At 50.6% G+C, this 17,166-nt stretch overlaps 1 protein-coding gene and 1 long non-coding RNA gene across 4 annotated transcripts; one reads left to right on the top strand and one right to left on the bottom strand.

Moving 5' to 3' along the window:
* Positions 1 to 1,247: 1,247 nt before the first annotated feature.
* On the bottom strand, positions 1,248 to 7,227 carry LOC112636989. The gene is made up of 3 exons (XR_003122368.1): positions 7,158 to 7,227; positions 2,160 to 2,314; positions 1,248 to 1,544 (listed from the first exon to the last, which is right to left on the bottom strand). It is a non-coding gene; the product is annotated as an uncharacterized LOC112636989 (long non-coding RNA).
* TMEM18 (transmembrane protein 18) lies at positions 7,169 to 15,027 on the top strand. 3 transcript variants are annotated; one of them, XM_025405833.1, is made up of 6 exons: positions 7,201 to 7,339; positions 8,315 to 8,794; positions 8,924 to 9,044; positions 11,668 to 11,722; positions 14,367 to 14,460; positions 14,541 to 15,024. In XM_025405833.1, exons 3-6 carry the CDS (start codon positions 8,951 to 8,953, stop codon positions 14,634 to 14,636), a joined length of 339 nt encoding a protein of 112 aa, XP_025261618.1. In that variant the 5' UTR covers positions 7,201 to 7,339; positions 8,315 to 8,794; positions 8,924 to 8,950; the 3' UTR covers positions 14,637 to 15,024. The 3 variants fall into 3 exon arrangements, with proteins under 3 accessions (XP_025261617.1, XP_025261618.1, XP_025261616.1); XM_025405832.1 differs by lacking the exon at positions 8,315 to 8,794 and having other exon boundaries at positions 7,169 to 7,339; positions 14,541 to 15,027; XM_025405831.1 differs by lacking the exons at positions 7,201 to 7,339; positions 8,315 to 8,794 and adding an exon at positions 7,904 to 8,025.
* Positions 15,028 to 17,166: the final 2,139 nt, after the last annotated feature.

Genomic DNA, 17,166 nt, shown 5'->3' with positions numbered 1-17,166 from the left:
AGAGAAACTGCCCTAACAATCAATGAACTCCAAAGGCCGATCTGCATATTAAAGGCTCAGGAATAATCCCCTGCTGATTTTGGCTTCTCATCTCAAACAGGCATTTCATACTTGTACCATCCATCCTGGGGACTTCTGTCTCTCTGTGATGCCAAGAGAACAGCAGGTACCCCTAAGTGAACACAGGGTAAACCACAGCCAGCAGGGTAGCCTGGGCCTATTAATTCAGTAAGAATGAGCTATAATTGCTTTAAGTGGAACTGGAAATGTCACTGCCATTTAACTACTGCATTTAAAATTATGCTTGAGTGAGCTATAGTGCATTACAAACAAGTAGGATGGTAAACCCCAGTAATCATTGCCCAGAGCCTGGGACACCCACAAGTCTTCCCTACCTGCCCTGAATTGTCAGAGAAAATAAAAGTGGCTGCCTTGAAGGTAGCCAGAGGCCTCAAGGTCATAGGAGAGCAGAGATTTGCCCCTGCTGGCTCTCTGAGAGGGTTGCCATAGAAACAGGAGGAAAGATGAGTCCAGCCTGTATAGGCTGGGCACAGCCAGACGGCCAGGCATAGAACAGACACGGGCAGGAAGTTGCAAACCTTGCCTTCATGTCCCTAGTGTGAGCCATTTTCAGGGATCAGAAAAGTTGCTTTGGAGTCCTTGATGTTTCTAACCCATTGTATTAGTCCATTCTCATGCTGCTATAAAGAACTGCTCAAGACGTGGTTATTTATAAAGAAAAGAGCTTTAATTGACTCACAGTTCCTCAGGAACGGGGAGGCCACAGGAAACTTACAATCATGGCAGAAGGGGAAGCAAACACGTCCTTCTTTACATAGCGGCAGCACGGAGAAGTGCCCAGCAAAAGTGGGAAAAGCCCCTTATAAAACCATCAGATCTCATGAGAACTCACTATCAGGAGAACAGCATGAGGGTAACTGGCCCCTTGATTAAATTACCACCTATGGGGTCCCTCCCATGACACATGGGGATTATGGGAGCTACAATTCGAGATTTGGGTAGGGACACAGACAAACCGTTTCACTGATTAAGGAGGGTTAGAATAAAAATGCTATGAACAAACATCCTGGAATTTCTGGAGGCATTAATTCAGAGGTTGAAAGGCCATATTTGGGCAAAACCCTCAGATATTGCCTCCTCAGTGTGTTACTTTTGGAGAGAAATGATTATTTCCTAATAATTTCCTAATATACAAAAGAATTTTCTAAGAGGAAAAGGGAGGGATAGCTTTTTTTGGGGTAGGGAGGGGCACGTCAGGGAAGAATGCATCTGAGTGCTGGTGAAAATCATACCAGCTTTGGAATTGGCCAAGTCAGACACCAAACCACGCTTCCAGCGCTCATGAGCTATTAGTCCTTTCAGGCAAAGGATGCTACTTCTGAGCCTCAGTTTCCTCATGTGAGTAGAATAACCTCTCCCACAGGGCAGCATAGAAGCATTTAGGGAATGTGTCCATCTCTGGGTATCTGTTTCCCATGGTGGTCAAGTCAGCCCGTCTAATGTCACTCTCCTGCAGGGGAAATCTATAGACAAAGAACAAATATAAAATTAACTCCCTAAAGGCAGTGAATGGGGATGAAAAGCATGGATTATGGAAGGGGAGTGTGATGTGTGGAAGAAACAAAGGGAAAGAGGGTTTTTATGGTTTTTAGCTTAGGGGTGAGTCTGACGCCATGCAATGCAGAGTTGCCAAAACACTAACAGAAAACCCTTGGTCTTTCCCTCGTGAAGAAACTGGGAACATGCCTGCTAAAACTTGAGAAGGAAGGGGAGAATCAGAGACAGAGGACCCCAAATTCTGTGTATAACTTCTGCCCAGAACTCAGTTGACATCTGAACCTTGAATGTGTGACGCAAACTCCACGAAACACAAGGATAAAAGAACCAAACTGAGAATTCAACTGCGGTTCAACAGGCATAGTTTGCAGTTCGTCAAACCAACTTAATGGCCCCATCTCACACACACACACACACACACACACACACACAAATGGAAAAAATAACAGAGCCTAGACTCTCCACGACATGACATTTGCAATGCCCAACAAGTCATGCTAAATGATCCACAATTGCAGAACCAGGGAAGTGTGGCCCACTCTAGCGAACAGACACACTCAGAATCAGAACAATTCCCTTACTGTAATCAGAGGTGGAGCTTCCTGCCGTATCCCTGCTCAGTGACGGGAATTAGGGCCTGCACCCACTGCCGGGATGAATCCAGCCTTGCCGCGATTTTACAGCTGCAGCGAAGGTCAGTTCTGCAATCGTGGGAAGTCTAATGTTCAGTCTTCATCTAATAAAGGAAAAAAAAGAATGAGAGAAAAAAAATGAAGAAATCATGCTAAAATTTAACAATATAAATTCACACAATCAAGAAATTTATCAAACACAAGCAACATGAATACAAAGAAAACTAATTCTAGGCACATCGTAGTAAAACTGCTGAAACCAAGACAAAGACAATATTCTGAAAACAGACAAATGACACAATATCCGTGGGAAAATGAGGATTAGAAACATCACTGCTTTTCTACAACAAACTATGGCAGACAGAAGGCTGTGGAATATCTCTCACGTGCTGAAAGAAAAGAAAGAAAAACAGTATTCAACGACAATTCACAGCACAACTATCTTTTTAAATGAAGACAAAACAAGACCATTTTTCATATGAAGCCGATTCATCCCCCACAGAACTGAACTGCATGGGATGCTAACTTTAGTCTAAGAGGAAATGATACCACCTGAGAATGTTCAGAAATGAATAAGAGCTTTGGAAATGATAAATTAAGCATTACTGTCAAATGCTTTATTGTAAACCGCATTGTATAAACTGACAGAGCAACCAGATTACACGTTAAGGTCAAACTGGTGCAGCCCAGAGGCACAGAGGGAGGAACCAGGAACCCCCACAGAAGCCGCCGGGGGTCCTGGACCCAGAGGCACAAAGGGAGGAACCAGGAACCAGGAACCTGCATAGAAGCCCCCTGGGGTCCTGGATCCAACCCGTGAGGTCGGTGTCCTGCAGGCTGTTGCTGAGCTTGGCAAGTTCAATGGGGATAAATGGAGAACACAGTGGTGGAGATAAGGGCACTTCTATGGCCTGATTCGCATCCAAGACTCCGAAACTGAAGGCGCCCAGAGTCCGGCTCTCGGGGATCTCAGGGATCTATGTTATTGACCATGATGTCTTCAGGAATGAAACCTCCGGGCTCACATAATTATTTGGGTGTGCTACAGTGTTTAAACCTTTCCTGAGATGCACCCTGCCGTCCCCCAGGGTCCAACCCTCCTGGGCTTCCTGGCACTGTCTGAGCTGTCACCAGCCCAGGGGTCTGCACCTGGCACCCCACTGGCATGGGGTTATGGAGGCCAGGTCCAGGGGATCCTGCCCATGTCGGCCTGGCTGTGGCTCCTCCCAATACCAGAGCAGACATTCCCGGTCACTTGCAGTGTCCCCTGGTCCTGGACCACTAACCCCCAAGCACTTGCTATTGCAGTAGAAGGACCAAATTAGTGACCCTGGAGCTAGGACCCCGACCACCATCACCAAAACACAGACCATGCAACACTTGACTTCCACAACGTGGAAAACACAAGCCGTGGTGAACTCGTGGCGGTGCCCACCTGGCCCCGATTCCAGGGGGTCATCTGCACAGATACAGGTCCTCATGGCCCTGGGCACCTGGGACAGGGGCCCTGATTCCACAGCCTCACTGTGGAGGACAATAGCGACCCTGGCCTGCAGGGTCTCTGCATGGTGTTGGGTGCAGTCCCAGGTAGAGCCGGCGAAGCCTCCGGTGCTCCGGGCTCCTCTTCCTGGGGAAGCAGGTCCTGACTCACTCTGGGTAGTGACTGAGGGCTCAAAGGCCCAGGTGATGGCCTGGACACTTCCTGACCGACTATCAACGCTAGGGACGGGGCCTGTGTTGTGTGCCCACCTGGGCGCTGGCCTTCCTCCCAACTGCACCAGTGGACGCATGCAGGTCACGCAGCTGGTTCGCAGGACAGGTGCAGGTGCCACACCTGGTGTGCAGATGGGTAGAGGCCACACAGACCCTGGGCAGCTGACGGCACATGTCAGCTTGACCCTGAAGGTCGCGGAATGAGCATCACAATGTGAAGCAGAACGTCGAGGGCACCACCTGCTTCTGCACTGAATGCAGGAAGGGTCCCCAGGCAGAGATCCTGTGACCCTGACCCTGAAGGGCTGCTCAGGAGCCGGCATGAAGATGGAAGAGTTGCTGACGGGAGGTGGTGGAGATACAGACACTGGGGTCTCAAGGGAGCTGCTCTGAGGGTACCTGTGGGATATCTGTGCCCCTCAGAGTTCCCTGAGGAGGGGGCTCTTCCTAGACAGACACCCCTCCCAAGGCTGCCTCTGGGTCACAGGACACAGACCTGGTCTTGGTGCCTCTCCTTTCCTCCACAACTCCTCATTGCTCCCACAGCAATGGGCAGCTCTCCCCTGTGGTCTCTCCATCTAAACAATCGGCTGCCTGCTGGGACCTGAGCAACACAGAGAGCAAGAGAGCTATCAAGTACTGGCTTTAATTTGTAGAATACATTACAGCTCACAAATGTATTTTACCCATTAATAAAGCTCTTGAAAATCAATTGTATGTGGATTAAATATAAGTGAATCAACTTGTGAAGCTATTTTAGAAATAAACAAAATTGGGCCAGGCATGGTAGCTCACACCTGTAATCCCAGCACTTTGGGAGGCCAAGACAGGCAGATCACCTGAGGTCAGGAGTTCGAGACCAGCCTGGCCAACATGGTGAAACCCCGTGTCGACTAAAAATACAAAATTAGCCTGGTGTGGTGGCACATGCCTGTGATCCCAGCTACTTGAGAGGCTGAGGCAGGGAGAATCGCTTGAATCCGGGAGGCAGAGGTTGCAGTGAGCCGAGACCCTGCTATTGCACTCCAGCCTAGGCAACAAGAGCAAAACGCAAAAAAAAGAAAAAAGAAAAAAAAGGAAAGGAAAGGGAAAGGAAAGCGAAGGAAGGGGAAGGGGAAGGGAAAAGGCAAGGCAAGGCAACGAAATAAATAAAACTGAGTCTTCTTTATTCTGGTCACGGATTCATTCAGTCCTTTCTGAAAGCATAAAATTCCAGGTAAATGGAATAGAGTCCAGGTCAGCATTCACATACCAACACAGAGAGTAGGCCATGTTCTAGTGGCCACATTAAAATAGTAAAGAGAAAAAGATTAATTTTATTGATATATTTTATTTGGTCCAGTATGTCCAAAATATTAATTTCAACATGTAAGCAAAATAATACAATTGTTGATAATATATTTTACATTTTGGTACAAAGTCTTTGAAAGATGGTGTATGTTTGAAATTAAAGCACATCTCAGATTGGCGACATTTCACGAGCTTCACGTCTAAATGTCCGGCAGCCTACCGTTGTTCAGAACAGCGGGGCAGGAGAAATGTGGAAGATGAATGTCCTGGGACAGAGAGTGAAGCTGCTGAGGGGCAGAGTTTTAACAATTTTGGAAGCGTGGGTGCCAGGGCGCACATGTGAAAGATCTGGGAGGGGAGGCTGAGGGGAAGATGAGGAGAAAAAATCCCAGTGACCATAGATAGGCTGTGGTTAACATTAATAGCTAGAAGAGTCTGACCCGAAATTACAAGAAAACAGACCCCACAAAAGAAAGGCAGGCACCAGACAGGACTGACGATGAAACTAACCCATGGAAATTAATAGAGTGATGCTTCACATAGTAACGAAATATCATCAGGGAGATACACAGTAACAGGCTGAACTGAAGAGGACAGATCTACTCCCTGTAACTGAAAGGTCCTGTTGAAAATAGCTGAACAAGCACAGGGGAGTGAAAATGGACACAGGTGAAAACTATCACACCGGCTGGGCGCCGTGGCTCATGCCTGTAATCCCAGCACTTTGGGTGGCTGAGGCGGGTGAATTACTTGAGGTCAGGAGTTCAAAACTAGCCTGGCCAACATGGTGAAACCCCGTCTCTACTAAAAGTACAAAAAAAAAAAAAAACCCAAAATTAGCCAGGCGAGGTGGCGAACGCCTGTAATCCCAGCTACTCGGGAGGCTGAGGCAGGAGAATCACTTGAACCCGGGAGGCGGAGGTTGCAGTGAGCCCAGATCGCACCATTGCACTCCAGCCTGGGCAACAGAGCGAGACACCATCAAAAAAAAAAAAAAAAAAAGGAAGGCCAAGGCCGAGATTTCCGAAACTCAGCAACAACAGACGTGATGTTTTGAGAGGAAGGTTGAGAAACACCAAAGAGAGGAAGATGCACTATCCACCTAACGGATGTTCCTGGAGTTGAATATAGGAAGAATGCCGAAAAACATCAATGAAAGAAATGTTTTCCCATAAGAAACCATGACCTTCTTCTACGCTGAAATGAGAGAATGCATGTTAAGTAGCATGAGCAGAAATGACTACACTGTGGAAAGATTTTAAGAAAGATCTGGGAGGGGTTAAAGCTATTAAAAAAAAAAAAAGTCCACCACTAGAACTATTTTTACAAACATTAAACTAGTTCAAGAGCTAACATATGCAATGAAAGCATATACACTTAATAATTCATGATGTTAAAATAATAAAATGTTTAATTTGAAAATCTCAAAGTTGGGTTATAAATGTTAAAATAAAGGGAAAAAAGAAATTCGCTGTAAGAAACTTAACTTTGTATTTTTATATCTGTCGTTAAACAAGGAAATGGAGCTAAAAACACCTGGTAAATCTCCAAAGCGAAGAGAGATAACCCTAAGCTGATCCAGACCAAGAGTGCACTGCCCTGAGCATCCCAAGAGCAGACACCTTCCCAGGTCCTGCAGGGTCCAAGGAGTGGGCAATGTCCCCAGCTCCTGCGGGGTCTTGGGGCGGACACCGTCCTCGCTGACCCTTCTAGGGAGTCCCAGGTGGGACAGAGGCTGGCGTGACGGCACAGCGCCCCGATCTTTGAAACAAGCCTTCCAAGCCCCACCCGCCTCCGCCTGCTCCTCTGTTAAAGCACCAAAGACGCCCTGGGCCTCCCGGCGGAGCGAGCTCAACGCCCACCGCACGACAGTAATTTGTCCATACTACAACCAACACCTGGAACTATCGCGATATCTGGAGCTAGCAAACGCCACGAAATTACCGCGAGAAGGAAGCGCAGGTTTCGTGAGAAGCGCAGATCTCACGAGAGAAGATTTGGCGCCCTCCTCCGTGGATTGCGGCCAGGCCGGGTTCGGCGGTTGCTGTGAGGGCGGGCTTCTCGGCACCATGCCGTCCCCGTTCTCCGTCACCTCTTTCCCCGTCAGCATCCCAGCCGTGCTCATGGTAACTCGCGGCCTGCGTAACCACCAGTTCGGGGGAGGACGGCGGAGAGGCGTTGGGTCTGCCCCACGGAGAACCTAGCCTGTGGCCAAGAAGGCGCCGACCGTGGGCGGGGCCTGGCGGCGGAGCGCGCGCGCTGGGCGGGGTCCTGGGACCTGTGGGAGTGGCTCGGGGCGGGGCGGTGTAGCGCGCCCTGGGCGGGGTCCTGGGACCTGTGGGAAGGGGCCGGGGCCGGGCGTCGGGGCGCGAGTGCTAGGCGGGGTCCTGGGCCGCTGGGCGGGGCGGGGCGGGGCGGGGCCTTGGGGCGGAGCGTGCGCAGTGAGCGGGGTCCTGGGCCGTGCGGGCGGGGCTTGGGCTGGGCGCGCGTCCCGCACCGTGAGGGCGTGGCTGAGTTTTGTGGGCGGGTCGCGAGGGGCAGGGCTTTGTTCGTGTGGGAGGTGCATGCCCGCCAGTCAGCGTCTTGCGGGCGGGGCTTGGGCCATGTGGGCGTTCGTGGTGGAGCCTGAGCGTGTGGGCGTGGCACGGAGGAACCCTGCCCCTGTGTGGGCGGGGCCTGCGCTTTGCCCGGTTGGTCTGGCAGGTCCCAGGGGAGCCCGCGCCCCGAGTGGCCGCCCAGGGGTGGCATGGGCACTCGATGGGGTCTGGGCAGAAAGCCGTGCTCCCCTCACCTCCCTGCCTCTGGTCGTCTGGTTGGTGAATTGATGGGAGCAGATGCGCTTGTGTCCTTATCTCATGGCGCGGCTCTGGAGAGGCTGCTGCGGCCCCCAGCAGAGAGCAGTGACACTTACAGGAGTCCTGGAGGGCTGTGCGGGGCTGCAGCTTGGAGGGCAGGGCTTGTCTCATGCAGGAAGGTGCTCAAGGAGGGGATGGCAAGGGTTGAGGACTGCTGGGATTGGCATCTGAGCATCAGTTGGGGACTGGGCAGCAGTGGAGCTGAGCTTGGCTACTTCAGGTCCCTGAGCCAGACACTGTCCCCAGGTACGGCAGGGTCCCGGGGAGTCCAGGAGGCGGCGGAGTGCAGCACTGTCTGGAGGGTTCAGTGTATTGCAGAGAGTTTGGAGAAAATCAAGTCGTGCCCGTGGCGATGACTCAGATTCCCCGAGGCCTTCAGTGCTGACTAAGGAGCCTGAAATGATGATTCGTGTTTTACCTTTGGGGTTGAGCCAAGTGCATCTCTTTGAGCAATCCACTTAATGTCCTTGTCGTCACCAATTATCATCACCAAGTATTGTTATAAAGGATGGTAATTCCTTTAATTATACCCAGCTTAAAAACATGATTCTGTTCCACCAACAAAAGGGGCACGTCAGAGATGCCTTCAGTTCTGTGTGCTTGAACTTTGAATTCCATGAATTATAGTTGCACTGAGGGGAGAATCCTGTTTGCATCCTCCTGGTTCCTTCTCCCTTTCCTGTCCCCATGTTTCTCTGAGGCCTGGCAGTGCTCTCCGGATACCTTGCTGAGTAGCCCCAGGAAGACTCAGGAGTGAGAGGCCCCTGCCCCCTGCCCTGGGAGAAGGCTGTGGGTGGGCTGTGAGCCCGGCCCTGTGGGGCAGGTCAGTGAGTGTCTGCTGGTGTGTTCCTACAGCAGACGGACTGGACTGAGCCCTGGCTCATGGGGCTGGCTGCCTTCCATGCGCTCTGCCTGCTCCTCACCTGCTTGTCCTCCCGGAGCTACAGACTACAGATCGGGCACTTTCTGTGTCTCGGTGAGTAAAACAACACAAACTCCACAACTCAGATCACTGTGTGAAATGAAACTGTGTATGGTCTGTGTCTTCAAAATATGTACATATTTTTATAAGACCTCCCAACCCTCTGTCAGGCGCCTGCTCCTAGGGCACTCCCATTTTTCTCTTGGAAGCTATAAAGGAAAGTACTTTTTGGATGTTAGAGTTGAAAGGAATCTGTTGAGTTCCTGTTACCTACCAGGGAAGTGCTGAGCACCAGCTGCACACGGGAGAGCTGGGTTTCCGGAAGTGCTGTTGTTTACACAAGATGTGTCCTTGGTGGCAGCTCTGCTTATGCACTGCTTTGAATGGGAGGAAGATTGCAAACCAGGAAAGAGAAGTTCTGTGCATAAAATAAGGCATTGCCCAACTTGGTTTCAAGGATAAGGGCTACAGAACTTAGAGAAGTTAGGGAGTTGCACAGGATGACTGAGAAAGATTATTCAGAAAAGCTGAAATCATGGCACGGGGTGTGAAGAGTGAGTAAAATGTTAATAAGAAAAGAGAGGGAGCAGGTGACGGCCTGGCAGGGCAGCAGCCTGACGTGCAGATACTGAGATGGATGGAAGGTGTGGGTCAGAGGCAGAGAAACTGCCAGCTCTGCGGAACCTAAGCACTTCTGGTGCTGAGCGTTACAAACACTTGTGGGTAGAAGAGGTGAGGAGGGCCTGGAGGTCTGGCTCAGGCTCCTCTTGACTCTGGACATTGGGGAGACACGGAAGATGTTCTTGGTAGCTAAAAATAACTAATTTTAGATAACTTTAGTTAGCTGGCTGTTTGCAAACAGGAAATCCGAAGAAGAGATGATCTTAGAAAGACTGGAGAAGTGATGAGTGTTTGCATCGCAGCGGGGGCCTGTACAAGTGAGGTGCTCAGAGCAAGCTCTGTATCGAGGGTGCCCTGAGGAGTGCTGGAGTGGACCAGGCAGACAGGGCTCCTTTGCCTCCCACAGATTCCTGGGGGACACCAGCACCAGTGCTTCATCACAGACCTGTGTTGTTATCAACAGTGACAAGTGTTGTAATGGAAAAGCCAAAAACACAGTGAAACAGGAGGAGCTGCCTGATTTAAATCACACAGTCCCCTGCGAACCCAGGGGCAAAAGGTGCATAGGCAGAAGCCAGGCACTGAGATGCTGGCAGAGGGCGGGAGCGAATACCCCACGCAGAGGCCCTGAGGCAGGCACCTCAAAGAAAGGTAACAGCTTCTCCAGCTGAGCTCCTGGATCTGAACAGCTTTGTCAGCTAGAGAACTGCACAAGGGTTTGATATTTTCTAGGATAAGGGGAAGGATGACTGCTTTCACACCGGGGTAATACTAGACACTGTGCTGCCTGCCGTTACATTTCCTGTGATTCATTTCTCAAACCAACCTAAGAGTTGGATTTTATTTGCCCATTTTTATAAATGAAGCACACAGAGGTTCTGACTCCCTCAGCTACACAGCTTATAACTAGCACCATCAAGATTCAAGATTCAGACTCTGCTCCAGGGTGCATTTCAGGAAAAGCTGGAGAGGAGCACCTGGCGGCACCCTCTCTGCCCGCCCTCCTCCTGTGCCTACCGCCCTCCCCACCCTCCCCCTGTAACCTCAGCCCTCCACACCCTCCTCCCCACACCCATGCCCACCACCTCCTGTGTTAGCCTACCCGTCTCTCTGGCTGTCCTGCTCCTCCTGCCCCTCTCTGACCTTCCTCCTCCTCCTCCCCCACCCCTTCCCTTCCTCCCCCTACTCCCCTCTGGTTCTTTCCCTGTGCCTCCTTTTCCTCTGCTTTATTGAGTCCATTCCTGAAGGGAGGAAGTGGAGGGACTGCTCACCCTAACCCCTAGTTTAATCTGCTTTCTGATGTGAATCAAGAAGAATGAAAGGATTTTTACATTTTGATTTACCTTAGAAGTTAAAGCATCACATTTTTCTTAATCTGCTGAATTATATTTTATTTAATTTTATGGTAGCATGGGTCACTCTCTCATGGGTTTGAGTCCCGGCATTACCCATGAGTTAGCTGGAGACCCAGGGCCAGTCCCTAAAGTCTGTGCTCCTGGGAGCACAGAGGCCTCGCCTCGCCTCGCCCCCGCCGGCCCCTGCCCTCCCTCCTGTGCCTTTGCCTCCAGCACCCCAAAGCTGTTTGCTCCCCTCCTGTGGTCATCTCAGTCGCAGTGTCCCGAGGGCAGTCCGGGAGGTGTGAGCATGAAAAGCCCTTGGTTGTCAGCTCTGGGTCTCATGGCTGTCAGCTCCTGCTGCTGTGTGCTGTGAGGCCGATCTGTGGCTGCTGTCCCTGGGGAAATGTGTGAGGCCCAGCCTTGCCTGGGTGAAGCCTGGGGCCTCGGGCAGCTCCTGCAGTGGCTCTGCAGGTACTGACCTGAGCTCGGGCTCTGACTGAGACCATAGAGCACTGGAGAACTGGAGCACTGTTGGCCTTGGTTTTCTTTATGCTAAATGGGTGAGTCCCACAAGTTGACAGTGTTAGGATGTTTACGTGACCTTATGTTTAAAATTAAAGTGACATTTCTCTTCATTGTTCTACTGTAAATAATGTATAACTTTATAACGAGTAATAACGGGTCATCTAAATTCTAACATGACTTGCACCTTTTTTCAGTAATCTTAGTCTACTGCGCTGAATACATCAATGAGGCGGCTGCAATGAACTGGAGGTGAGCCCATCCCTGGGCCTGTGACCCGGTCCATGCAGGGGTGTCCCTGGGAACGCCCCCACAGCCGGTGGGTCTCGCGGAGGAGACAGTGAATCCTAACACTGCAGCCGCGCACACCCGTGCCCATGCGTCCAGAGTTGTGGGCTCCAGGGCGACTCTGTAAATGCTTTCCCAGCGCCAGAGCGGCCCTCTCTGAGTACGGCACTGTGGGACAGTGCTGGCTGAGGCCGCTGATGGCAGAGCCAGAGAAATGACTGTGGGAATTTGAGCTGCAGAATAGAAACTGCAGCGTTTTAGAGAACGTGGTCCGTGCTGGCCTCAGCCGTGCCCTCCCCCTTGGACTGCAGGGTGGCTGCTCCATGGCGAGTCTGGACCTGAGTAGGGGGCTTCTGGGTGGTCTGAGGCACCTGCCTGCCTCACCCCCAGCCCCGCGTCCTGATGTCGGGGGCACCGCTGGCATCCTCTGCCCCCTCCTCTACCCCTGGTTTCCTCCCAGGGGGACTCAGAACCCAGCACCTGCCCAGGGTGAACCACACAGCCTCTGTCAGATGAGACCCACCTGGCCTCACTGACTGTTTTTGAGTGACCTGTGAGCTAAAAATGGTTTTTACATTTTAAAATATAAAACAGAAAAAAAGTAAAACGGCCAGACTCTGAGCAGGAAGTAGCTGAGACTGTGGCCTCGTGGCCCATAAGCCCTGAACGCTGATCCTGGGCCCTCACCGAAGGGTTGCTGAGCACTCCCTGCAATCCTTTGCTTAGACCCTGCCCGGGTTTCCGAACCCTCCCCTGACTGGGCCTCCTCCTGCCCTGCTCCTGCCTGCCCAGCCTTTCCCTCCAGGACCGCATTCCTGCAGCCACACGTGCTGTCTCTCTCCTCCCTCCTCCCTGCCCCCTCCTTAGCCATAAGCGGCTCCCTGGGGACCCCGCCTCTCCTCCTGGACTCAGGGCCTCCACGTGGTTCAGTCCCAGGAGTGGTGCTCAGTCCCTGGTTACCCTGACCTTGTCCAGAGGCCAGCACAGTGTCCTCGTCCTCCCTGAAGCCTTCCCACACCCAGCTGCAGCCTGCAGCACCTTCCTGGCCCCTCCCTTCCCTCTGGCTGCAGCCTCCTGTCTTAGTGCTTCCCTGCGATCTCCTGGTTTCAAAAGTGCTGGGTTTCCTGCCTGTCCCACCTGTTGGACTGGGAACCAGGACGTCTAACAAACATCTCAAAATTCACACTTCAGGACAACTGCTGTGTTCCCCTCTGTTTATAGGGGCGGCTTCTCCCTCCAGCTTCTTAGACCAGAGACGTAATAGGGCATTTTTCAGGAAGCTCCGTCCCTCCACCTTTTTTTTTTTTTTTTTTTTTTTTGAGACGGAGTCTCGCTCTGTCACCCAGGCTGGAGTGCAGTGGCCGGATCTCGGCTCACTGCAAGCTCCGCCTCCCGGGTTCCCGCCATTCTCCTGCCTCAGCCTCCCGAGTAGCTGGGACTACAGGCGCCCACAACCGCGCCCGGCTAATTTTTTGTATTTTTTTTTTTTTAGTAGAGACGAGGTTTCACCGTGGTCTCGATCTCCTGACCTTGTGATCCGCCCTCCACCTTTAAGGTCACCACGAGCCCAGTGTGTCCCATGCCCTTCACCCCACCCTCGCTGACCTGCTGCTGACATGCAGCAGTCCCTACGCCATCCCCCTACTGCCCAGCCTCTTGGGTCTCTTGGGGAAGTGTGGGCCTCAGAGCCAAGCACTGCCCCTCAGAACATTCCAGAGTGTCCTCAGGTCACCTAGAGTAAACACGGAGTCCTGCAGTGATGCCCTGCGGCCTCCTGCCAGCTCTGTCCCAGCCGCTCATGGCTGTGCCTATGAGTCCATGAAGCCCCCTCACCCCCGACAGGCTTCACGTTTCTCTAGAGCAGCACTCGCCACATGCTCAGACTGGCTGCCTCTTACTTTGGGGCCTCCCATGGTCTAGAGCATAAGCACCAGCAAGGCGGGAACCCTGTGGTCACGAGGCGCTGACCCACTGCCCACCATTACTAGCTTTGTTCACGGCATTTCCGTGCTGGCTGCTGCGAGAATCATCAACACCCATGTGCAGATCCTCTGCCCTCCCTGGCACTGTGCCTTGTGCAGGTGGAGATCTTCCACCTTCCTCAGTCTCTTCTGCTAAAGAGGCACTGGCACTGACAGAAGAGGACTGCTGTGAGAACCAAAGGGATGGAAGGGTCCGGCGCCACTCCTTCCCAGTGCAGCAGTGGAGCAGATGCAGCTGCTGTCTCTTTCTCATTACGGGGATTGTCGACGTTTACTCTGTAGGTTTTAAGGATTTCAAGTCATCAGTGTCTTCCAGCTGAGGTCAGATGTGCCGCTGACCCAGAGGGGCTACGGGGTGGTGTCTCCCTGCTGTGGGAGGCCTCGGGGTCTTCCCCGTGCTGCTGGGTGGTGTCTCCCTGTCCTGTGACCCAGTGTGTTTTCTTCATAATGAGCATTGGGGACAGTGCAGTGGAGATGACGGCTGCTCCCAAGGGTGGGCCCAGTGAGGGGGTTGCCCCCACCTCAGTCCACATCAGCTCTCTCCAGAGTCTTAGTTAAATAAACAGTGTCACTAGAACTTTTTGGCTGTATTGCCTAATAATTTTTTGTTTTTGTTTTTTAAACAGATTATTTTCAAAATACCAGTATTTCGACTCCAGGGGGATGTTCATTTCTATAGTGTTTTCAGCCCCGCTGCTGGTGAATGCCATGATCATTGTGGTATGTAGATGACACATGCAGTTGTTGTTCTTCCTGTGTCTGTTTTTCAAATGTAAACTGTTTCAAACACTTGTGTTTAGATTATGTGGGTATGGAAGACTCTGAATGTGATGACTGACCTGAAGAATGTACAAGAGAGAAGAAAGGAGAAGAAAAGGAGAAGGAAAGAAGACTGAGGGGCAGCAGCTGCTTGGAGTTTGCGTCCTTCCCATCCACCCTGGCTGCTCCCAGTGCTACAGTGCACATGGGTGGGCATCCTTCCAGCTGACTCCGTGGTTTGAAAAACTGTTGTTTTATTTAAATATCCACAGTGGTAGGCACACACTGAAGTCGGCTTTTCAGCCAGCACTGAATGTATCCAATGTATCAGGACATGCGTCTTCAGGCGCCTGATCTTTGTAGTCAGGCTGTGGGAATGGTCTGCAGAGCTTCATAACTGGGAGTTTGATTTGAAGAAGTCCATGTCATATGTGTAACTAGTACTAATTATAAATATAAAATACACAATATAAAATACGAAATTCAAAAATAAACAGTGCTACCCTGTGCATGGGCGCCGTGCCCGCCTCCTCGTGCTGTGTTTTCTAGTGTGTGCCGCGGCTCGCAGTCCTGTGCATGGGCGCCGTGCCCACCTCCTCGTGCTGTGTTTTCTAGCGCATGCCATGGTTCGCAGTGAGGGTGTTTTCACCTTCCAGGAAATGGGGCAAAATTTGGAGACGGTTGTCATTGGAGGGGGTGGTGGTGCTGGCTTCTGTGGATCCCAGGGGTGATGCAGAAAATCCTGTGTGCCTGGGTCAGCTGCACCACAGACAATGACTTGACATGAAATGTCAGCAGCGGTGGGGCGGAGAGACCTTGGAAGGAAGCCCTTGGAAAATACGTTGTATCTCAGTTTGATGAACCAATTCTCAAGAGGGCTAGGCCCTCTCTAACAAAGTTATGGGCTGCTTTACTGAAAACAGAATGGAAGCCCTGAAGTCAGCACTCCATGGAGAAGCGTGTCTTTTGTAATGTCCTGGTGTTCTGTTGATTTAGGTGCTTGAGAACACAATGCTCCCAGTTCTGTTAGGACAGGCATACTGTCACTTTGCAATATGCACTTTGTGAAATAGCTCCTGCCCAGTGGTTCTTGGTTCCTAACAAATCTGGACCTGTGGTTTAAGAATGAAAGGTGGTTGGAGACCTAGATATTTAAAAATAGGTGTTCAATAAGGGAATACTTACTGTGCATTGTATCTGATAGCATACCTAATTGTGCATTTCTGAAAGTTACTGATTCAAAATGTAATTGGCACAGTTATCTTTTGAGTAGACAAGCCTGGGAAGAGAATGTTGAGGTGTGGAGGTGACCAGCCAAGTTCGTGCCCCTCTCAGGCCTTTGTGGCTGAGAGGTGGGACAGAAAGATGATTAAGGTGATGTGTCCTCCCCGCCGGCATTGTCCAGGGCCACTGTGTAGATATTTGACTTTGCTGACAGAAAAGAAACCAGGGAGTTTCTAGAGACTATGCATTTTTAGTATAACATTTCCACCCTCTGTTTGGCTCTTGTGTGCCCATCCAAATCTCATCTCAAATTGTAATCCCCATGTGTCAAGGGAGGGACCTGATGGGAGGTGATTGGATCATGGGAGTGGTTTCCCCCATGCTGTTCTCATGATAGAGAGGGAGTTCTCACAAGATCTGATGGTTTAAACATGGCAGGTTCCCCTGCTGTCACTGTCTCTCCTGCCGCCTTGTGAAGAAGGTGCTTGCTTCTCCCTCTGCCATGACTGTAAGTTTCCTGAGGCCTCCCCAGCCATGTGGAACTGAGTCAGTTAAACCTCTTCTTTATAAATTACCAGGTCTCAGATAGTATCTTTATAGCAGTGTGAGAACAGACTAATACACCATCTGTATGTTATTTGGACTTCATACGGGGCCATGTGATTGGATCTCAGTTTGCCTGCGATAAAGTAGTATAACAATATTGCTCGCTTTGCATGAATTTGATGCTGATGACATGTCAGTGTGAAACCATGACCTGTGTTCTTTGGTTTTCACTCAGTATGTGTGTGTGTGTGTCTGTGTTTTGGAACAGTTATATTTTGTTTTTATAAAAACAACCTTCATTTTATTTTTAACTGTGTAGTAAGTTTCTATTCAGTGCCTTAAAGTGCATTGTTAACAATTATCTTGATATGTTGTCCTCATGTTAGGGAAAGTCGTAGAAGCCAAAATGATCAGCAGTTGAGTAATTTATGAAAGCACAGGTGCAGTCCCACTTTAAAGCCCTGGGGGTTGCACAGAGCACACTGAGTTCAGGCTCCATAAACGTGGCTGACTCACTGGAGGGCTTCATCTGTTTAAGTAGAACAAATGTTTTTACTGATAAAGTACAGGAAAGGAGGTTTGTGATAAAAATATATTTTTCACATTCCAAACCTGTGACACCTTACGTTTATCGATTGCTATGCAATAAAATATATCTTTAATAATATGTAGTATGCTTTCTTCCCCTCCCTAAAAAAAATGGTATTTATTTTGCTTCTTACTGTAACTGGAAACAGGAGCACCTGGAACTTAGCTCCACCTTTGTCTGGCAGGTCCCTTTGCTGCAGCATCTGGTGCTGAGTTTCAACAAACAAATGCAATTGTGTCATTGCCAGTAGAAGAAAGTCCCCTTGCACAGATACTGCATATCAAATCAGAAAGCAATATGCAGCCTGA

The sequence above is a fragment of the Theropithecus gelada genome, chromosome 13 (genome assembly GCF_003255815.1).
Source record: "Theropithecus gelada isolate Dixy chromosome 13, Tgel_1.0, whole genome shotgun sequence".
In the NCBI taxonomy this organism is placed as follows: domain Eukaryota; kingdom Metazoa; phylum Chordata; class Mammalia; order Primates; family Cercopithecidae; genus Theropithecus; species Theropithecus gelada.
The sequence above is the reverse complement of the archived record's forward strand: the minus strand, read 5'-3'. Positions and strand labels throughout refer to the sequence as shown.

Bases quoted from the DNA above. Each gene is read 5' to 3' on its own strand.
- TMEM18 (XM_025405831.1), top strand. From the start codon at position 7,960: ATGGGCACTCGATGGGGTCTGGGCAGAAAGCCGTGCTCCCCTCACCTC. The intron at 8,026-8,923 runs GTTGGTGAATTG...GTGTTCCTACAG, and splicing joins TCCCTGCCTCTGGTCGTCTG to CAGACGGACTGGACTGAGCC. The intron at 11,723-14,366 runs GTGAGCCCATCC...TTTTTTAAACAG, and splicing joins GCGGCTGCAATGAACTGGAG to ATTATTTTCAAAATACCAGT.